Here is a 23,972-nt window from a genome sequence, read left to right as displayed (position 1 = left end):
CATAGTACATTGCATATAACACGCTGATACGCCTGACGCAGCAGAGCTAGAAATGCTGCCAGGAAGAGCATGATCCCAGCTGTATTACAGTGAGTTAAACCTTGGTTCAATTATTGTCTCTATTACAGTGGTTATTTCGCGAATCATTTGCTCATGTCTAAACTATATTTGGTCTCCGAAAAAATGGTTGCTCCTGTACAATATTTGGGATAGCATATATAAACATATTTTAGAATAACTGACATACACTTTGATCTCTAACCAGAGCTGTTATGAGTAGTTTCCAATCAGTGCCAGGAAGGAAGCAGACTACATCCAATCAGAAGCATGGCGGAACTGTTGTAAACCAATCAAAACTAAAGACTAAGTATTCACAGCCAATCAAGGGTAAGGATAGAACTACCGTAGCCAATCACAGCACTCCTAGGGAGGGTTCTGGTGGGGCGGTGTCCAAGAGGAGTGTATTGGTGGTGCTTCGGTAAAGGGAGCCGAGACCCCGGATTAAGGTGAGGACTGTAAATATAAGGTTATGCAAAGTCATCTTATCTAGTTAGAATAAGATCGAGGCTAAAATCTGGTTTGTTATCGCTACTTTAGCGATAGAAATATAGTTTTGCACTAATTATACCAGCATTTGTAAGTAATGTTATATTTATTTAAAACAATTATGGATTAGTCCGTCTGTTGCAAATTATAATTTTGTGTATTTTTAGAAAATTCGGTGCTAAGTTATTAGAACTTATTAACAAGTAGTGAAACATGAACAGACTTGCCAACTCCTCTCATTATCGACTGAATCATTTATAGGTGAATACAGTTGTAAGAAAAATGGTTTTCTCATTGTAATACAATATATACCTCCATTTGTGATATAAAATTTGGGATAGAGTTTCTATGAGAAGCTGCCCACACATCACATTCAGGGTGCCATTGAAGGGTCATCACTTAGTGAGACATATCACTCAACTGTCCCTGACTGATCACAAAACAATGTCTACATGGTGCATGCATTAATCTGATTCCTGTCAAAAGGTGGTCTGTGTCTGTGTCTGTGTCTGTGTCTGTGTGTGTGTCTGTGTGTGTGTCTCTGTCTCTCTGTCTGTCTGTGTGTATATGTACACACACACACGTACGTTACTGTGATATACCAGTAACATACGTGTATGTATGTATGTATGTATGTATTTATATATATATAGACTGTGTAACCCCTTTCTTATTAGATTATTGTGCTTTCAGCTAAATACCACTACAGTTCTAAAAAAAAAAATGACACATACATTTCGATGTAACACAGAAGTTACATACAATCATATAAATAACCATTTTGCAAAAAAGTTTTTAATGTTCCTCATCCGTATTCATTTTCTGGTTCACAGGGAGAATTTGCATGTACTAAATGTCATGTATCACACATGCACAAGTCTAACACACTTCATATATTTTCTGTTTTGCCTGGTTAGAAACCTGCTTTACCTGTCCACTTTTGTGAAGATGGTTATATATGCTGTGATATTGCGAGCATTGTTTGGCAATAGCCCCAAAACGAACATGTCTGAAAATGATTAGGTGATAATCTATCAGATTATTACTAGTAGTGCCCATATATCTGGATGATGACTGCTACAGGCTTATTCATGTCCACCTTCAACCCGTACAAACAGGCCTAATGTGGTCCAGATTTGATATGGCTGAATAGCCAAATTTCAATATGACCTCCCACATGTATGAACAAATTTGACAGAGATCCTTGGGCCAAGCAACAAGATCAGCCAAAGTCTGGCCAGCACTGTTATCACTACAAGAGAATTATAATTTCTTCAGTTACAACGTCCTTCCAAGCAAAAATATGTGTTACTTTTGTTAATCAATGTAAAACGTATGAATATTCAAAGGGTACATAATAACTTCATACATTTTACACTATTTGTGAAAGTGAAATATATAGGTATACAGACTTTGGGTGATGGATATTGAGGTTAGTGTTTACCAAAATCAGTTAAGGGGGGCTTGGTAATGAGGAATAGCATCTCTTTTGTGTACAGGGGGGCTCGAACAATCATTCACTTAAGAAATGGCGGCTCAATGCTATGTTGCATTGGTCCCCTCCTGGTACACTTGGCCGATGGGTGCTAGGGCAAAAAGAGAGTTAAATTCTGCATTCGTATATAATAAAAATAGTGTCCCCATTATACTTGTAGTAATAATTCATGCCTCCTATATGTGATATGTTCTGGTACCGTCTATATTTATTATTTAAAATATGGTGCCTTCTAAATAATCATAGTATAAGTGTTGCCTTTTTTCTGTAGTGCTGGTTGGATAATACCTGCCATCTTCTTTCCAATCTTCGTTTCTTGAACCAATGTAATTCATTGGATAAAAAATAAATAAATAATACACACAGGGGACTCAGCAGACTGCTCATTAGGGGCTCACTGCTTACTTTATAGATGGGCAGGCAGTCAGGAACAGTCTTTCATTCTGGCAAATCAACACATAAATTTGCAGAAAAATGGTGATTTTTGCAACTTGATATATTTACCCTTTAGTCTGAGCAATGTTGTGCCCTCCACAAAGCTGTAAGCTGCTTGACATGTAGTAGCTTCTTGGTTTTACACAATGAAGTGTACCAAGGGGGTGTCAGAATAGGCTTTAAACTGAAATTAAAATCTCTGCCCACAATCACATTTCCCGCCTAGAAATTTCAGGTTTATTAAAAATGTATGTTGGAATTTAGCTTTCCGCTGCTCTGGTGTCGTACACACCCTGAGATTGAGCTGTGCCCCCTGATATCTAGTTACTCCAGGGGGATTGTATGTGATGTAATTAAGTGTTGGACTGCCTTAAACGGGAACTCTTTTGTAAGTCCTGGAGAAAATTAGAGTGTAAGTTGCTATTATTTTTTATAAAAAAATAAAAAAAATGCAAATGGACTGAAATTTTAAATTGATGTCTGTGGAAGCCAGTGTCAAGGTGTTTTTTTATGTATGATAATTCTAACAGAGCAGGATCGCCTTGGATCTTGGACTTGCCCATATGAACTGGGAAAGAGATCTGGTTGCTGTATGCTCAATGGGTTAGCGCAGTAGCTCGGCATTCATGCATCCCAGACTGCAGTGCTTCACAATTGCTGATTCTGCAGTTGCAGCATTATGGTGAGTCCTTATGGGTCCTTGTCACAAAATAGTAAAGAAGTTACCAAAAGAGGAAGTGAGAGCAGATATTAGTGATTTTCATAGGCAGATGTTGCTAAAGGCACATTTTAAATGGGATGTGTAAACCTTAAAAAAAATGTAGCTTTAAAGTGAGTGGTGGAAAAAATGATGAATATAAAAAATCTCTCAAGCCTCAACCATGTCAAATCACTACAAATGTATATTGTTGTGCAAAATTAAAATCGCATACAAACTAATAATAATCTCATACATCTACCAAAGTTTTGTCTTCTGCAACTATAGTCCTGCGTACTTATTCCATAAGAAATGCAGCTATAGTCGGCCCTTTCCTTTACTGGACATTCTTTACTACTGCAGGAATTAACAAAATAATGTAATGTCTAAGAAGCATATAGTCACGATCTTTGTAATTGAATAATATTATCATTTGTGTAAAACCATACTTTGTTGCAAAACAGTTTTTCTTTCTGAAGACTCTTTAGGATATGGCTACAAAAATCATGTGTACTGGTTAATGAGGGGCATTTATACATCTGCCATCTGGTTATCTGAAAGTGGAAATTGTGAATTACATACAGCTCCAAGGAGAAATAATTAGCAATTTTGTAAAGAATTTGTAGTGTATGTGCACGTTATAATAGAAGTATTCAAATCTGCTAAAACCAATACACTGCTACATATATGTCTGGCTTTCAAAGCACCTCATGTATATCAGTATATTGCACACCTTTGTCCACTAGTCAGGGACTTTGCTATTTTGCCCATGGTATTGCTCTTATGCTTTTATGCAGAGATAGTTGTTCAGTACTCTTCCTCCCACAGTGGTGGTCTTTTCCTACCTCTGTGCTGTCTTTTACATCAATAATCTCCCTTTCCCTCTCACTGATCACCATCACCTCTCATTTGCCATCACTCCACCACTCTCATTGCCCTCCTTCCCTAAAGCTGCCATCACTAGGCACAACCTTGACGCCTTTGACACTACCACATTTTACTCCTCTCTGGACTCGTACATCACAACATCTCCTCCCTTCAGTCTCCGCCTTGTCTCCTCCCCTAGCACTGGGGACCGGGGTCTTCATCGTACCTTAAGCCCACCTCACCCCTCTCCAGAAGGCAAATTACATTGCCAAAAAATAGATGGGACAAGATCTTTTACTTTCTCTTCAAGTTAACAATTTTAAGAGGCCGGGGCATATCGCCCAGGTAAGCAACACTCAAGACAATATGAAGGAACCACCGCCTTTTCGTCCCTTTAGAGATGAGGAAGATGCCACAGAAATCCATAATGATTAGCGAATGAATTTGGATACAGACTACAGAAGATCGATTGGTTCAGGACTTTGTAAACAAGTGGTACAGGATACAGTTTTGTGCAGTATCCAGAAAGAATGTTTGTAAAATCGTGAACCCTGGCACAAGTAAAGGCATTGCGCAACAATTTGAAAACATTTATGATGAAGCAAGTTATCACGTTGGTTCCTACTGTGTAGTAAGGCACTATCTTCTACTCCAAAATATTATTGGTGAAGAAATATTGAGGAGGCTTTCAGACAATGCTAGCTGTTAGAAGGCTCTAGAATGCTTTGTATAATCAAAAACATTTGTGCATGGAGTCGGTTAACTCTGTTCAAAATACTATCAGGAAAGTGAATCGATAGACCTATACCTGGCTTGGCTAACCTGTGGCACTCCAGGTGTTGTGAAACTACAAGCCCCAGCATGTTTTGCCAATATATAGCAGCTTATTGTTGGAAGGGTATGCTGGGACTTGTAGTTTCACAAAACCTGGAGTGCCACAGGTTAGTCTTACCTGACCTATACAATACATATCCGCACATTCCTGTGGTGCAATAGCATCACTGCTGCCTCAAATTCTTCTGCTTGGGACAGAATTTACAATTTATATGCCTACCTTGGCCTGTCAACAGCCCTAAGGACCTTTACCAAGGTGTTGGCAGCATTGAAGGCATTTCTCAGAGAACAGGGGATTGCAGTGTTCCTGTATCCAGATGACATTTTGGTAATAGGAAAGTCAGAGTACAGCACCCAAGCCCCTACCAGCAGAGTAATTTGTCTGTTACAAAAGCATGGCTCAATAATAAACTTGGTCAAGAGTCATCTAGTACCCTTGCAACAGTTAAAATTCCTAGGGGAGTGGATAGATACAAGGAAGGACAAGCCTCAGTATCAGAGGTCAGACTTCATACACTGTAGCAGTTGACTTTTCAGGTTAAGCAACAACAACAGCCAGAATTTGTCTCAGCTTATTAGAGATGTTTTCATTAACCATAAGTTGGTGCAGGGTCCGGACGACTATCCCTGTGAATGCAATTATACCCCAAGTACTGTATTCAGGAGGGATTAAAGAAAGATTTAACATGCAGGTAACATTAAAGGTGCAGATTTTGGCTCTCCATGTGTTTCTGGGCAAAAGATTGGTGGCAGACGATTCAGTGGGAACATTTCTCCAAGCAGCCATAAGAATACGTCCCTGTAGTAAAATCTTTGTGGCACCATGGAACCTTAATTTGATGCTAGAATCACTAGTTCAACTGACTCATTCCCACCAATGATGGTACTTTGAACTTCTGCAGATGAGTCAACTTATCTGCAGAAGTGGTTTATGGTTTTGATAGCAATCATCATGATTTATATAGCACCACTAATTCCGCAGCGCTGTACAGAGAATATTTGTCACTCACATCAGTCCCTGCTCCATTGGAGCTTAGTCTACATTCCCTAACTCACACACACACACACACACACAGCTTGGGGTCAATTTGATAGCAGCCAATTAACCTACTAGACTGTTTTTGGAATGTAGGAGGAAACCCACGCAAACACGGGAAGAACATACAAACTCCACACAGATAAGGCCATGGTCGTTAATCAAACTCATGACCCCAGTGCTGTGAGGCAGAAGTGCTAACCGCTAAGCCACCGTGCTGCCCAATCACATACGCTAGAATAGTGGGATCATTTTAAGCATTGTGGCCTGTAGTTAGTAAATTGCACATCCATTTTCCAGGACTGGCAAGTTGTTGCACCTGAAAAACTAGACTGTCTGACTGAACCTTTTTAATAATTCCAGTATGGCTTTTACCAGTTACTGAAATAGGATGGGATATGAATGTGTATTATGAAAGTGGACAATGAGGAAAGCATAAAATGTGGAACAGTTCACAGTAATGTACCTCCATTTATTTTGCCAGGATTGCTCCCATCACTCATATTTCCCGAATATATGTTTGTTTCTTTTCTCTTAACCTGTTTTATTGACTGTCTTGTATATTACTTCCTTATTAGAGTCTGTTCACACGTATATATGCACACATGTATTCTACACATCACCAATTGAGCATGCTTGGCTATTATTACATAACTCCTTGTTGGGGTATTTTGTTTTCCCCCCCTGGCAAGTGCACGTTGTGGTACTAGCTGAGCAGATCGGTTTGTAATCTGATGAGGGTGGGCTAGGCACATAAATTAACCTACTTATGCACCCCTATACAATAACAAAATTCCAGCATCCAAACTTGGTAGTATTTTAAAAGGAAGTTGAAATGTATGAAGGGCTGGTCCTTTAATAGTAGTAGGAAGGACTTTGAAGTGATGTTTCTACTATTTTCATCATGTGAATTTCAAACTAGAATGAAGGCTTGATTCTTGTGAGCACTGAGAGGACATCTAGTCACATGTTCACAAATAGAACATATTGCATATCCACATGTTTTGCTTTTAGTGAACAAACTTTATTGATTGTAATGGAGCAGTTCACATTACTCTGACATTGGTTAATTTATTTACTATACTTTTATTTAGAGAATATTAAGTCAATCGCATCAGTTCCTGCCCGATTGAAGCTTGCAATATAAGTTCACTACCACATGAACATGCATGCACGCACTATGATTATTTTTGTTTGAAGCCAATCAACCTACCATAATGTTTTTGAAATGTGGGAGTAAATCGGCACCCAGATGAAGCCTACACAAACACAGTGAGAACATACAGACTCGCCACAAATAGGACCCTGGTCAGAATTACTTTCATTGTTTAGAATGCTGCATGTTCTGTGTCATCCCATGTTCTTTCACATTTAAAATAAAAACACTTTATAATTAGCTTAATTAATGTACCATACATAAAGGTACTTTCCTACATACATGTGTGCGTGTTCAATTCAGTGTTAACAATCATTATACATCATGTAAGTGGTTGTTTAAAAGGAGAGGTGTGTGTGCATGTGTGGAGCCATTTGCAGTGTCGCATTGACTGTGGTGTTGAAGGGGTTACAGCTGCAGTATGTGGCTGCAGGCTCTGAGCTGTAACCAATGAGATGTGAAGAAGGGGTGTGCCAGCCTTTCACACCTGGATCTCTTGGCAGCTTTCTGTCTCTCTCTCTGTTAATCCCTCCAGGGCCTCAGCCTCCGCCTGCATGATCAGGCCATGCAGGCCAGCTCTAGCCTCTGAAGTGGAGGGATGCAATGACTCCTCACAGAAGAAAAGCTAGCTAGCAACAGTAAACCTGATAACCTCATTCATGTAAAATTGTATTATTCTTGTATTTAGTTCTACCTTCTCTTAAAGTACATCATAGATGAAGGCAAAAAGATAATTCATAAATGCATATTGCTATATGGACTACATACCCGTCCAGTCGAACCCTTAAGGTGCCCGTACACGTGTGTATGGGCACAGAAATATTGCCAGTTCAGACATCAACCAGATTGGTGGTAGATGCGATTGTATGCTGTCATCAACTGTAGTGTATGTGCCCTCAATCATCCAGTCATTTGACCCAACTGTAGTACAGTTGGGACTTTCAGATTCCAGCTTACAATTTATGTAGTAATATCTGAGAGAAATCTGGATGTTGGGCAAAGCAGCAGATTGCCCTTTGTACCTGACACATTTAGACTAGAGATGAGCGGGCTCGGATATCTGAAATCCGAGCCCATCCGAACGTTGCCGATCCGAGCCGGATTCGAGACAGATCCGGGTATTCCCGCCAATTACAAAACTGAAACCGAGGCTCTGAGTCATAATTAGGGATGTGCACCGGCCACTTTTGGTGTCTCGTGTTTTGTGTTTTGCGGATTTAAGGTTTTGGATTCGGATTTATTTTGAAAAAAACATAAGTGCTAAAAACCAGTTTTGTGGGTTTTTTTTTTCACTCCTACGCTATTATTAACCTCAATAACATTCAATAACAATCATTTCCACTAATTTCCAGTCTATTCTGAACACCTCACAATATTGTTTTTAGGCCAAAAGTTTGCACCGAGGTAGCTTGAGCACATAATGCCAAAAAAAGAGGTACAAGATGGAATTGTTCTGGGCCCTCCCTCCTCTCGCGAGATTCGACGCGAGACTTGGACGACAGAGCCTCGTTTTCATTTTTTTGCCCGCCGGAAATATCCGAACAGTGCTCGGATCCCGTTCGGATCCGCACTGTTTGGGTGGGCTCGGATTAGCGGAATCCGAGCCCGCTCATCTCTAGTCATAATCCCGTTGTCGGATCTCGCGATACTCGTATTCTATGAATTCCCCGCTAGCCGACGCCATCCTCACTCGGGCGTTGATCAGGCTAGAGGGAGGTTGTGTTAGGTGGTCCTCTGTCCTGGTATATCTCGTGCTGTGCTGTGCTGTTCAGTTCTGTGCTGTGCTGTGCTGTGTTCTGCTCCTTCCAGTGGTGCTGTGTCCTGTGCTCTGTCCTTTTGAGTTCAGTGGTGCTGCTGGGTCCTGTGCCGTTTCCTGTTCAGTCCAGTGGTGCTGTGTCCTGTGCTCTGTCCTTCTAAGGGCATTGTTATTTCCCCATTATTCCCAAGTTATAAAAAAATTTAAAAAAAGTTATAAAAAAAAATTATAAAAAAAAAGAAATTAAAAAAAAAAATCCAAAAACAATCCTGCAGTATAAGTCCAGTGGTACTGCTATATTACAAAGTTCACTGATTCAGCAGTATAAGTCCAGTGGTACTGCAATATTACAAAGTTCACTGATTCAGCAGTATAAGTCCAGTGGTACTGCAATATTACAAAGTTCACTGATTCAGCAGTATAAGTCCAGTGGTACTGCAATATTACAAAGTTCACTGATTCAGCAGTATAAGTCCAGTGGTACTGCTATGTTACAAAGTTCACTGATTCAGCAGTATAAGTCCAGTGGTACTCTCCTGTGCCGCATATAATTTTTAAAGGCTTTGCCGAGTGTGTGTGGCTTGGGGGTACGCTCTCTTGTGCTACATATAATGGAAAACAAAAATTTGGAGGATAAAGTAGGGAAAGATCAAGACCCACTTCCTCCAAATGCTGAAGCTGCTGCCACTAGTCATGACATAGACGATGAAATGCCATCAACGTCGTCTGGCAAGCCCGATGCCCAATCTCCTTGTACAGGGCATGTAAAATCCAAAAAGCCCAAGTTCTCAAAAAATAGCAAAAAGAGAAACTTAAAATCATCTGAGGAGAAACGTAAAGTTGGCAATATGCCATTTACGACTCGTAGTGGCAAGGAACGGCTTAGGCCCTGGCCCGTGTTCATGACTAGTGGTCCAGTTTATAAGTTATAAACACTACACTTGAAAGCTTGAGCCTTTAAATGAAAGAGTCACTCTTCATTGCACGAATATTTGCAACAGGGACAGTTTTTTGGTTAACAAAGTCAACAAATAACACTTCGACGCTGTCTGTCTTTCACATACTTGATGGGATCTCAATGATGAATGCTCTGTACCATGGTCGTCTAAAACAAGAGTTATTGACGTGCTATAACTACTGTAGTTTTTATAAATTATAAACACTACACTTGAAAGTTGGAGGAGGTATTGTGACCCCTGTACCAAATTGGGTACCGGGGCCACTCCACTATGCAGTCCAGATAGAGGCGTATCAGATATTAAACAACGTTGACTGTTGCTGCCAAATCATAAATTAATGAAAATGACCTGTCATCGTCAAAAACAAGAGGTATTGACACGCTCGAACTACACCCTGTATATGCTGCAGAGGATGTAGGAGCAGGCAGCTGTGCAGTGGAATTCAGACCATTTGAAGGCGGAGGTATTGTGGCCCTGGTACCAAATTGTGTACCGGGACCACTGCACTATGCAGTCCAGAAAGCTACCTCGGTGAAACGTTTTGGACTAAAAACAATATTGTGAGGTGTTCAGAATAGACTGGGAATTAGTGGAAATAATTGTTATTGAATGTTATTGAGGTTAATAATAGCGTAGGAGTGAAAATAAACTAAAAAAACTTGATTTTAACACTTTTTATGTTTTTTTCAAAATAAATCCGAATCCAAAACCTTAAATCCGAACCAAAACCTTTAGTCAGGTGTTTTTGCGAAACAAATCCGAACCCAAAACCTCAAGCAAATCCGAATACAAAACACGAGACACCAAAAGTGGCCGGTGCACATCCCTAATTTAGACCCTGCTATATATGAAACAAACAAAAAAAAAAAAAGATTAGCTGGAACAATTAAAAGCCTAATTATTGATTAGGTCTATTGGACGTTTTTATAGCAGCAGCACTCCTCTATGCTGAATTGTGGCTCGTGTGACACCAGACTGAATATTGTATTTTTGTTGTGTACGCTAGCAGGACAAGTTCTTTTATTGTTGTATAAAATAATTTAGAAGACTCCAATATGTTAGGGTCATTGTACAATTAGGAAAAGGAGTATACATGTGGCTATAACTAGGGGTGTGCAAGAAGTTGAGGGCTAGGGGGTGTTCGTTTTTCCTACTTGGCCCAGACACTCTGTACATGCATTACATTTAAGTGTGTTACTGAAATAGAAGGTATAGGGATAGTGGACACTGCTTGCTTAACATGTAAAGAGGGGAAAAAGGAAGATGTGATATACAAGGGTTATGCAGGGGCTGGCTGTTAGAAATATAATGACTGGAAAAGGAATTAATGGGCAGCACGGCTTAGTTGTTAGCACTTCTGCCTCACAGCACTGTGTTCATGAGTCTGATTCCCGGTCATGGCCTTATCTGTGTGGAGTTTGTAGGTTCTCCCCGTGTCTGCGTGGGTTTCCTCCGGGTACTCTGGTTTCCTCCCACACAACAAAAACATACTGGTAGGTTAATTGGCTGCTATCAAAATTCACCCTAGTCCTGTCTGTGTGTGTGTGTGTTAGGGAATCTAGACTGTAATCTCCAATGGGGCAGGGACTGATGTGAATGAGTTCTCTGTACAGCGCTGCGGAATCAGTGGCGCTATATAAATAAACGGGGATGATGATGTAGGTCAGGATTTAAGAGGAATTTGGTTAAGATTTTCTGCAAATGCGAGTATTCAGTGACCTTATCTATCTGAAACAGTGTGTATATATAGGTGTGTGTATGTGTATATATATATGTATGTGTATATATAGGTGTGTGTATGTGTATATATGTATGTGTATATATAGGTGTGTATGTGTGTGTGTGTGTGTGTATATATATATATATATATATATATATATATATATATATATATATATATATATATATATATATATATATGTGTATATATATATATGTGTATATATATATATATATATATATATGTATATATATATATATGTATATATATGTATATATGTATGTTTACAGGGTGTACTATTGTACCGGGCCCGGGCTTAACAGGGGGCCCGGCAGCACACACTTATCAGTGGGTCCTCTAGTCCCGGCGTCTCCGCTGCTGTCTTCAGCCTGGCTGTTACTGTGACTGCCAGGCAGCAGAATGCGATCGCAGGGGCGGAGCAATCATTCCCCTGCGATCATGTGATCTTTCTGTGTCAGTCGTGATCGCAGGGGAATCATTGTTCCGTCCCTGCGATCATGTGATGCTCCCTTCTCCCTGTCGGTGAGTGATGGTGTGGTGTGACCTGACGTCACACTGATGTTCCCGCCGCCGCTGAAGAAGGGGCAGCAGCAACATCTGGCTAAGTATATTTTAAAGAAATTTTATTATCACCTTTTTATTTTTTTATGAGGTTGAAGTTAGCTTCCAATTCACTTCTTATTCAAGCTCCAGCTTCTTATTCAGAAAAGCTTATTTTTAAAGGATTAAATAAAACTGGATCACTGATTTCACATCAGATTACCACTAAAGGGGGTCCCTTATACAAACTGCAATAGTATTTAGCCTGACCCAACAAGGTTTTGGGCATGAAATCAGAGGGCAAACTGGCCAAAATCACCACATTTTATCATTTTTAATAAGTAGCTGCAGATTTGCAAGGGTTAAATGCCGTTGGGCCACCAATTTGAAAGTGGGAATCAACACAGGGTGCTCAGTTACATATAAAACACCTGTCCTTTGCCTGGCCCAACACTGTTTTGGGCATGAAATCATGTGTAAAGCGCTACGGAATTTGCTGGCGCTATATAAATTGATGATGATGGCAAATTGGGCACATATAGCATTTTGAATAAGTGCAGTTTTCCAAAGGTTAAATGCCATTGGGCCACCAATTTGACAGTGGGAATCAACACAGGGTGGGGGCCCTGCCTGCTTCATTTGTACTGGACCCCACGATTTCTGATGGCAGCCCTGGCTGCACTATTTATTATTGTTAAAGTATTTATAATGCGTCAGTTTTTTACAAAGTATTGTATCATTAGGAATATAGTATTTCATGGTTAGGTGAATGTTTTGTTTTGTTTTGTTTTGTTTTGTTTTGTTTTGTTTTGTTTCTAACAAATGGACAATAGTGTGTAGAATATCCAATTGAAAAAAAAACAACAACTTTGTAGTGGAGACTTGCAGGAACCAACATTGACTCCTCATAATTAATGTTTATTCTGTTCCAGTACATTACCAGTTGTATAGGAGTCCATATATAGATACTAATCATCCCTTTTGGTTAGTGGTTTTATGTATTTATCTTTATTCTTTCTTTGGCAAAAATAGTAATGACTTAAACTAAGTTATAGAAATATATAGCCCTGTGTGTTTTCTTACAGTCAGTTTATGTAAAATAATGCTATTTTGTGCAATCACATGAAAGAGACTGACAAGTGTGTGTGATTTTGTGTGCACATTTACAAAGCACAGGTTGTCGTGTATACAGCCGATTAGTGGCTAACAGTGCATGCTGGGAATTGCTAATTAAGGATGTCCGGCAGAGCCTCAACTCTTCTCCCTCCTCTCTGGCAAAGCATTACATCCTGTCTATCTGCAGAGCTATCCAGAACATTCTGCTTCTGCTCAGCTCTCCCTCTCCCTTCCTTTTTACCTCTGATCTGAACAGAGATGCACAACTTCAAAATATAGTACATATTCTGCATTATCAGCAGGAGAACTCACAAGATCACTATATAAATTAGATCTTCTGCACAGTACCCTAACATGGACTTTATTCTTTGTGGAGATTATTAAAATGCTTTTAATGCCATGGAAATAAACATTTTAAAGCAAGACATAGCACACTTTCTTTATACCATCATCCTCAGCCTTGAATTAATTTTTTTAACTAATGTGCATTGATACATAGTTTTGATGGCAATTTAAGCAGAGGACAGATCATTTAAAAATGGTAATGGTGATTCTCAATTTGGACAAGCAGCGTTGACAGCCTGTCACCTATTTACAAAAATTCATTTTTATAATCTGATTTAGTAATAAGTAGTCTGTTTACATAAATACGCAAACAAAACATGATGCTGTATTGAAAATGATAACGTTTATGGGGGATCAAATAATCCAGACAACATGCTGTTCCTGCAGTTCAAATGGGTCCCTATGCTAATATGTCACTAACCTCACTTCACTGGTTTTGAACAGAGTATTGCAAATAACATTTAGCATTACTCGTGTCAACTAGATGGCATTGTGGGTGGAGAGCAGCTGTAGATAGAAAGATGGTGACACTGCAGTAAATTTTAAGTGCTTTATTCAGCCATTGTATCTATGAAATGATTGTGTATAGGATAGATGTTATATTTACCAAATGGAGCCTTTTTGTCTATTTTTCCACCAAATTGGACTTATCTTTTTAAAACCTCACATGGACATAGATTTCCTTGCGGATGTATTATCCTTTATAATGTTTAGAAAATGTGATTTTCGAGTGTATATTTATCATTTACTGTTGTAAAAGATGCTATATTATCTGTGCTGATTGTCAACTTCCTTTTTCTTTATTCTCATAGAATGCCGCTGGTTGCTCGCTGCATTGAGCCGCGCTATGTGTGCCGGCAGAAGCTTCCGAATGTCCGCAGTGAACTGGAATGTATGACCAACCTGAGCTTGTCCAATGTCATCCGCCAGCTTGGCAGTCTGAGTGAGTGACAGAGGGAAAGGGTATATGGTATATCAGTAGTAGTGGTCAAGGGAGGGAAGCTGAACAATCTGGAAAGCCTGCAATTTGCTTTTTCAGGTTAATATTAATAACGGTTTCAGCTATATACCGCTTTTCTCCCAATACAGCTCAAGGTGCTTTACATTTGCAGAGTAAAAAAAATACATGATACAAAAAACAAGAGTAGAGAGTTACAGGAGCATGTAGAGGAGCGGTAGCCAACTTGGGCCCACTGAAGTTATGCATAGGGAAAAACTTACTTAACTCAGACGAGACCAGACTTGTACGTGAGACAAATGGTAAAGGGAGGGGCAGCCCTGTTGGGTGCATTCCAGTTATACATAAAGATCATAAGAGACAGCTTACTTATGAAACAGAAGAGACCAGCAACAGACATGAGGCAGAGGGCAGAAAAGGTCCTGCTTTTGCTAACTTACAGCCTAGAAGGGGAGGGGATGTTTACACGTGAGGAAATTTTGGGACTGGGAAGGGAACCTTATGGGTGAGATCTAGTAATGTGAATGCTTGCATCATAATGTGAGAGTGGGATAGGGAGACAAAAAGGCTTGGTGGGGGGGGGGGGGGGGGGGGGGGGAGGGGGTAATAGGCACAAGTTGGAGGATTCGGTTCAAGTGGGGACACCATGATTTGCAGGACACATCAGGTCTTGGTGGATTAGAGATATTGTAGGAGTGGGGTCCTCCCTGGCCCTGAGGCCTAATTAAATGTATTGCTGGATTAGATATTTTCTGTATCATCAGAGGCATTGGATTATATAATAAACAACTTTCTCTGGCGATCTAAATGAGAAAAACACATGTGGAAGTACAGAGTGTTCCAAAAACCTCCTGTTGATACTCAGGTAGTGTATCATTTTTTTTGAAGTCTTAAAGGTTTAGAGAGTTTTTTGGATTAGAGAAGTTCAACCTGCACTGAAAGTAGAAATAGTCACAAGAAGAGTGACGCCAAAAACAGCATGATATAGTAAATGAAATTTGTAAATCTTTCTAGAATTTATTTTCTTTTATATAACCATAGATATTTGTTGATTAAGTGCAACACAAGTATGCCTATAATTTAAACTCGCCAAGCATTCTTGTATGAATCCTTTCACTCAGGTCACTATGCAGAGGATATATTTGGGGAACTGTTCACTGAGGCAAGTTTGTTTGCTCAGCGTGTGGGAACACTGGGCGAGAGAGTGGAGAAACTACAGGTCAAAATCACACAGCTGGATCCCAAAGAGGAAGAGGGTAAGCTGTTTGGAAAGATACCTGATTGAGCTTGTTTTCTGTATATAATGTATGAGTGTAGGAAAGCATCACTACATAGTGGTATTTATTACACCTTCAGCAATATGCTTATCAGGTGAACATGAAAAGTTCACACTTGACCATTGATATGATATTAAAACATGTGCAGTTCTCAGGATAGACTTTGACAGAGTATACTACTTTGTTTCCAGTTTCTCTACAGGGCATAAACACCAGAAAGGCATTCCACAGTAACACCTTGCAAGATCAGCAGCTGTTTGTACGCGACTCTCTATCTGTTCCTGTCTGTGAAACATACATCACATGCGACATGCCGCCACCACTCAACATCCTGTCTCCTTACAGGTAGGGCAGCGAGCAGGAAGGCTGTTTTGTTTGCAGAGAGGTGTATTGTGCGCATAAGCAAGCGCCATCTTCAAGTTCTTTTCCTAAACTTCTCTTTATCACTTACAGGGATGATGGGAAGGAGGCCCTGAAGTTTTACACAGACCCCTCATATTTCTTTGACCTCTGGAAGGAAAAGATGTTACAAGATACCAAGGATATTATGAAAGAAAAACGTAAACATAGGGTGAGAAAGCTGCAGCAGCTTCAGATTACCTGTAATACTGCGCATGTAGAACTTCAGAATTTGGCAGTTTGGTCATATAAGACCAACGCTGCCATGAATCGCTAGGTGGAAGAGTCCAATATGACCCGCAGTCACAAAGAACATCTGATTTCAGTCAGACATAATTCTGCTGAAGGGCTGTATCAGGGGTGAGTGTCCTGGTCGGCATATGTGTGGATGTCTGGAGGGAAACAAAGTGGGAATATGCATAGTTTGATTTTGGTGTGACTTTTTACCAAATCAATATATATAAACCTGCTCTATTTTAGTGATGGAGATATAGGGACATATTCAATTAGGATTCCGGTCCGTGGTAACGCGCGTTACCGCGGAAAGTGTGCATTATTGCCGGTAATACGGTACCGCAATAATGCGAATTTTAGGACGCAACCCTGTGGGCTGCGAACGAAAATCCACGTTATTGCGATACAGTGGATTAACTTCGCGGCTCGTTCCGGCGCGATCCCGCGGACTGGAATCGTAATTGATTATGCCCCATAATGTATTCTTTTTCCTGGCCTTTAGATGTTATTACTTTTACTAAAGGGGGCTGTCCTCTAAGACAGAATGGACTCACAAACTTAGTCATTTCAAGTCTATTCCATAAAAATAATAATAAAAAAAAACTTTTAACTTATTTGAAGATCGGAGACCCAACCAAGGTATCATGGATGCAATATGAAGTAGAAAAGTGTTTGGCGTTTTTTTTCCCCCTCAGAATGAATCAGACATGATTAATTTACTTTTCGCTTCATGTAGCATGCTATTCATTGTTTTTTTATTATTGAAAACTGTTTGTTTTTTGCAGACAGTATTATTATTTTATGAGTTGTAGTTTATTTTGCTGGTATCTGAACAATAGTATATTTTATTTAGACTATTAAGGAAATACAGCTTTTAAAAAAAAAATTGTCAGTTTAATTAAAACCTCCAAACAAAATCTAGATTTTGAAAACTGACCCCATTGGTGCTTGTTTAGCTACTGTACAGAAGAAAAGAGATGTCATGAAGAGAAGGAAGTAGAGGAGAGAGACCTTCCCCCAGCTCATTATTGGAGGACTAGCAGCTGTAATGTCTCTGCCACTATAAATCCATAAATTGCCTTGAAGAACCTTGCCAACCAATAAATTGAAGCTCTAAACCCACTGTACATATTTTACATTTTTACAGAGAGAAAAGAAAGATAATCCCAACCGTGACAATGTGAATCCACGCAAGATCCGCACACGGAAAGATGAATGGCAGAAGCTGAAGATGGGGCAGGAGTTTGTGGAGCCTACAGACAAACTGCAAAATGCTGGGTATAAACTTGTACATTTATAAATAATCCTCTGTACTAGACTGTGGTTGCTTAGTACAATGATATAATGTGCGCTGTTAGTGAGGTACATTTGTCTTTAGTAATAAAGAAATATGTTTAACATTTTGCTCATCAGGGTCCAGGTGAATCAAAATGGATCTGTCAGCTCCATGGATGGGGGAGATTTTATCCAGTATCCCCCTCCACCTCCAAATGAAGACATTGTAGCAATTCCATCTCCAGTTCCTGATGACTTTCTGCCACCCCCCCCTATGGAATTCAGGTAAAAGTTGTTAACTTGAGCTCACTGAGTAATTATATAAAGCTTCTTTGCTGAGCCATGTTTCTTTTGCAGTAATATTCAGGAGACAGACAATATATGAAGGCTGCCATATCGTTAATAAGGTTCATAAAAATGTCCACAAAAATGGCTGTCTGAACAATTCCCTGGATCACCCGCCCCATAATATCCTCTTATTATAGCTGCAGATACCTTTTCTTGTAAGAAAGGCATCCACTCCATTTTCAGTTCACTGTTGGTGAATTTGCCATTGGTACCTCATGTGGTAAAGGATTTTACAGCCTAACTACCCTCCAAGTAAGAAACTATGATGATGGTGAAACCTCCTTGCTTCCATTGGCAAATTGATGACCCCTTGTCCTCTGCATGGTCCACACTACAAAAAAAAGTTTGAAAGACAAATGTTTGTATACTTATTCATATTAAAGAGGTCATCTCTATGGTACCTTTTTTTCCTAAAATAAAAAACTTAGTCCTTCTAACTCACATATAATGTAGCTTTCACTTTCCCTTTGTTAGCGAGGTTTCCCTCCTCTGAACAATTTTGAGTTCACCTATTTCCTTCTTACACTGAAGTGCCCAAACCTGTAGTCGCATTAAAGCTGCATTATCACCATTGAGTTTTTTGTGGGGCTCTGTGACTCCGCCTTGGAAAAACTGCAGTTTGTGTAAGGCTGTGGAGAGCGAGAGAGAGAAAAAAGGGGGCGGGTTGTAAGTGAGAGGACCAATCAGAAGCCACTGTAACAGCAGACTCTGCTGCTTCTGATCAGTCCCCTTGCTCACACCTCCTTTTCACCATCCATTTTAAAGGTGTGAACAAAAATGTGATTATAATGCAACTTTGAAGATGTCATCAATGATAAAAATTATTTTTTCACTCCAAAAAAGTGACTGTTGGGGGGATGGGAACCCTATATCTTATGGCTCTTTCTTCTCAGCACACTTATTTTATAGAACTGCTGAAAACCAATTGCTGCTGATATATAAATTCAAAAACCATTCCGAAGTATTAAATGCAACTGTACTTTATCCTATTTACAGTGTATATTCTATCGATCTGTTGTCAGTCTAATATTTTTGAATGGAAGCTCTTTACGTTATGTGGTGGTGGTTATCAATGAATGTTACATTTTATCTGTTCACTAAAGCTAATATAGCAGAAAATAATTTATTTTTATATATATATTACTTGGCACCATTACTTAGAGACATGAATTTCTCATTTATAAGCTTACTCCAATTTTATACACTGATGCATTACTGAAATACTTAACTCAGGCTCACATTATAGTATGACCTACAGTACCTATATATATTTTCCGGAGTTACATGTTGTATAAAAGTGTGGCTGATGGCTAACATTGCTTACGCCTTCTAGAGTCCACTGTTTCAAATGGCCGTGTGATTCTTTATGATCCCACTGCTTCCACATTTCTGTGGCTATTAGTGTTTTTCAGAAAGAGGGGGAGGTTATTCTGTTAGCTTAATTACTTATACCCCATGGGTTACATTTGCTATGTCTTTGCTGAACTGTTTGCGGCTGTTGTTTAAGCCATTATAATAAAGAAAAGCTTAAGCAGTGTTGCATAATCTCTCATTTGTAACTCATCTCGCCTAATTTTTGTTAGATTGCAGCATGTTAATAGGACTAGTAGGAAGCATTCATTAGAGTGTATGATTAACTATTTTTTTTTTTTTTTATTCCTCAGTGTACCTGGAACCTCTAATCGAGCAAGCTTGGTTAGCCCAGCCCACCCTCCACCAGCTCCTCCTATTGGTTCTCCTCTAGGAGGAAGGCCCAATTTCTCTCCTCCTCTGGCTCCTCCACCTCCTCCACCTGCTGGAGTATTCCCAGATACCACCTACCTTCCTCCTCCATCTCCACCAGCCAACCTTACCATTCCAGGCTTTCCTGCTCCTCCTCCTCCTCCAGTACCTTCTTCTGTAATGGATTATTCACCTGCTTCCCCTGTTACTCCTACAACTCCTCCTGCTTGTGGCCCACCTCCTCCACCCCCACCACCTCCACCAGGTCCACCACCTCCTGGTCCCCCTCCTCCTCCATCTTTTTCTCATCCAGAGAGAGATTCTTTGGCACAGCCTTCCAAACCCAAAACTTCCTTACCACCAGTGAGCGATGCTCGGAGCGACCTTTTGTCTGCTATCCGTCAAGGTACTTGTCCCCTTTATCGGTCTGCCTTCCTACCCCTAATAATTACCTTCTCTAGTTTCTCATGTGTACTGTATCACAAGTGCAAGTTTTATGCCTACTAAACTCTTGTTTTCCAACATTTTTTTCCCTCACTTTCAGCTCCACACCTGTTTTCATTGATATTCTTTACCCATCTCTTCATAATAGATTAAGTAGGATTTGTATGACCATTAAAGTTTCTAGAAGATAGTCTGATGGGCCCTGTAACAAATATGTACATATTGTAATTTTTTGTTTATAGTATAATATGTGTAATACATATTTAATTAAGTATCAAGGAGGAGGCAAAATGTGTTAAGAGTGCAATTTATGGCAGCCCTCATACTGCTATAGTTCTATTTTTTTTTAATATACTTGAAATAAATATGTGATGTTTTGTACATTTATGTGTACTGGATTTAGCTTCTGAATAAGTAGGATGCAAGACTGGTTAGCTGTCGGTGAAGACAAAGAAAACTCAATATGAGGAGCATTTTGCTGCTTTGTAGTAAAGGGGTTAATACGCCCTCTCCAAAGTTAGTTTGCACAGAAATTTCTAGTTCTGTTATTGCCTGTTCTCTCAATTCTATTATCATTCATTTTGATCATACAGTCCATTTACCTCCATTTTCCCACTTTGCTTCTGATCCCTTCCTAAATCCATTCTTTTTCGTCTAAATAAATGTGTCATATGCTTCCATGTGGCAGTAACTGTTGCAATAATGACTGATGGCAAAGGGGTATATTTACTAAACTGCAGGTTTGAAAAGGTGGAGATGTTGCCTATAGCAACCAATCAGATTCTAGTTATAATTCATTTAGTACATTCTACAAAATGACAGCTAGAATCTGATTGTTTGCTATAGGCAACATCTCCATTTTTTCAAACCTGCAGTTTAGTAAATATACTCCTAAGTCCTAAATAAAAGGCTAAGGACTAGTGGTAAAGGTTATCTTGTAGGTTGGTTTCCTTCATGTTAAACATTGTCATTTTTCAGAAGTAAACCTTGATGACTTGTCTTCATGATCTGTGGATTTATATTAAAATTTCTAATTTTCTTTGCCAGGTTTTAATCTGCGCAAGGTAGAGGAACAGCTGGAGCATGAGAAGCGAGATATTGGAGGAAATGATGTGGCTACTATCCTGTCTCGTCGTATAGCAGTGGAGTACAGCGATTCAGAGGATGACTCTTCAGAATTTGATGAGGATGAGTGGTCCGACTAAGCCCATGAAGAGTGATATACCTGATGGTATATAGGGATATTACTGCCAAGAGGAGAGCATTGTTTATTTAGAAGGAACATGCTTGCCACTGTTGGCTATACCTTACCCATTTATGGGCATTCACTTAACTGGCTATTGGTGCAACTTCTTGCTTGGGCTAAAGGGTTTTTCAGCATTATATTGTCATTAACTCCCATCTCAAACCCAACAAGATAGTACACTTAGAGAAAAAAAAAACTACCACTTCCTCTGAGTAAATAATAGGACATAAGTTCAATTACTTGATAGCATATTTGATACATTAAGCTATACTATATATAATTTTTCGTAACTAGTTCTTGGAAAAATAGATGTTAGGTGAAGTAGGACTCCTGACACTCACCTCTGGGTTCCCATAAGAAAAAAACAGCCACCTCTGCCTCATATGTGCTGTAGAGTATTGGCTTTCCAGTTGTTCCAAGCATTAGGTACACACACCTAGAATATCAATGCACATGTGTGTTCATGGTCAGTGCTGTTTAAGCTTCATTTAGCCAAAGCTTCATTCAAGAGTTAATATAGTGCTTTTCAGATGATCTAAATCATGTTAAACATGTAAACATTCCTAAGAGATGTCTTCTTAAGTATTTGACCTACTAATAAAAATAACTGTGCCTTAAACTAATGTTACTGTTTACAGGAGCTTTCCGCAGTCAAAGATCAACCAACAACCCTATTTAAATAATCCAGTTATATTAACATTTCAACTACAATAAAGTGGGGGTTGTAATCCCACTGATGACACCTAGCAGTGTCATCAGTCGGATTGAGAAATACATTAAAAATATAAATGAAAGAGACTGGATTTTATATATGACCTGCTATATTTAGTGTGGGACAGGTGCAGGATTATTCTATGTATATTATCTACATATATATATATATATATTTAGTTTGTTATTGTAATATTGCCTCTGTTTCAGTCCCAGTGTGGAATATATACCCTTGAGAAAGAGTAGTTTTAGGATAAACCGTCTGTGCCACTGAGGACCAACCTGATGATATGGTAAACAAACCAACCTAATGAGGTTTCTTTGTTGGTATAATATATCTAGAGAGGAACGTAATCTATTACAATCTTCTATGCAACAATATTCACAATGTCTACACACTATGTGTTTTTGAATACATACACATGTAGATACATTTAAACACATACTGCAGCAAGCAAGGTATATGTTGTAGAAGCGAATACTGTTGAGTTGGCTGATGACCTAGAGATTATAAGTGCCTTAATTGAAGTGACTTGGGGATTTGTGCCATAAGGGGATCATGCGTGTCCCTGTCCTTCCTTTATGACTTGCTTTTTTTTGTTTTGCTAATGATATTCACCTGAAACAATTCTATCTTGTATATGTATACTGTTTAATAACTGCCCTATAAAAAAATATTTCAATGGCTTTTGTTCTGTGTTTTGTGTGTCATTGGAGATTAATCTTCTTAATCTGTGGCCCAGCAGTGAGAATGGCATAATTACTACTTGTTACTAATACATGTCACGTTAAGAATGGGCAGCACTTGGGAAATCTATTCTTATTTGCTGGTAGTTAGCATGGATTTCCCAAGTGCCATCCATTCTTTCTACTATTGGTGTCTGATCAGCCTGAAACTTCAGTGGTATGTACTGACACACACAAATAACTTTATCCTGGCAGTCTATATTATGTCTACTGGAAGACTGGTTATTTCATGAGTGTTCTGGTCTTGTAGGAAGCAGGGACCTGATTACTTGTGAGATTCTGTTAATTGAGACCCGCCACTTAAATGAACATACTTTCCATAGATGGGAGTGAAGATAGCAATTCATTTGGCTGAAGAACACCGTCAAGGAGATAAAATACTGAACATAGCGTAGCTGTACATGAATGTGTATTTATTTTTTATTTTTTTATTGTGAGACTTTACAGGGTGTGCTTTATGTTTACCGCATTATGCGTAGATGTCAATATAAAGGACTCCAAAAGTCGTCCTATCTGGCACCTGGGATTTGTCCATCCCTGCAGTATGTTTCTGTTTTGACATTTAAAAAAAATAATTTTGCAGTATTTTCTTGGTCACTGTCATGCTGGGGTTTGTTTTTTTTCTCTTAGGTCTCCAGTTTTTCATAGATCCTTGCTCTATCCCCTTTCACAGTTTCACTCCATATGGAACGTTCCAGGCTATCACTTCTGCCTTTCCCTGTTCTGCAGCTCCCTCCTAATATCATAATCGGCTGCTGTAACTCAGGAAAATGGTCTATATGCCAGAATGTTTTTCTGATTGATTGGAATTTTTTACATAATTGTCTAACATTTCATTAGAATTCAGAAGTAATGTTTGAAATGCCTACTTATGACATGATTAGGATGTAAGCTCGAATGAGCAGGGCCTTCTTCCCTCTTGTCTCCACACCTGTTCTTCTACTCTGCCTCTACTGCATTAACCTGCCTGGAGTTTCTGAAGCATTGGTATTTTTGTTTATTGTTCTGTACTGTCTCACCCTGTATAGTCTACTGTTTGCTTTGTGTACGGCGCTGCGGAAATCTTGTGGCGCCTAACAAATGATAAT

The 23,972-nt window shown here is 39.3% G+C and overlaps 1 protein-coding gene across 1 annotated transcript; it reads left to right on the top strand.

Moving 5' to 3' along the window:
* Positions 1-402: 402 nt before the first annotated feature.
* Positions 403-22,824, top strand: WASF2 (WASP family member 2). Its single transcript, XM_075195808.1, has 9 exons — positions 403-506; positions 14,336-14,466; positions 15,603-15,737; positions 15,950-16,103; positions 16,212-16,329; positions 17,539-17,669; positions 17,805-17,951; positions 19,679-20,142; positions 21,228-22,824. The coding sequence occupies exons 2-9, from the start codon at positions 14,337-14,339 to the stop codon at positions 21,383-21,385; spliced, it is 1,437 nt and encodes a 478-aa protein (XP_075051909.1). The 5' UTR covers positions 403-506; position 14,336; the 3' UTR covers positions 21,386-22,824.
* Positions 22,825-23,972: the final 1,148 nt, after the last annotated feature.

The sequence above is a fragment of the Mixophyes fleayi genome, chromosome 2 (genome assembly GCF_038048845.1).
Source record: "Mixophyes fleayi isolate aMixFle1 chromosome 2, aMixFle1.hap1, whole genome shotgun sequence".
NCBI lineage: Eukaryota > Metazoa > Chordata > Amphibia > Anura > Limnodynastidae > Mixophyes > Mixophyes fleayi.
This window is presented reverse-complemented; position numbering and strand designations above follow the sequence as displayed.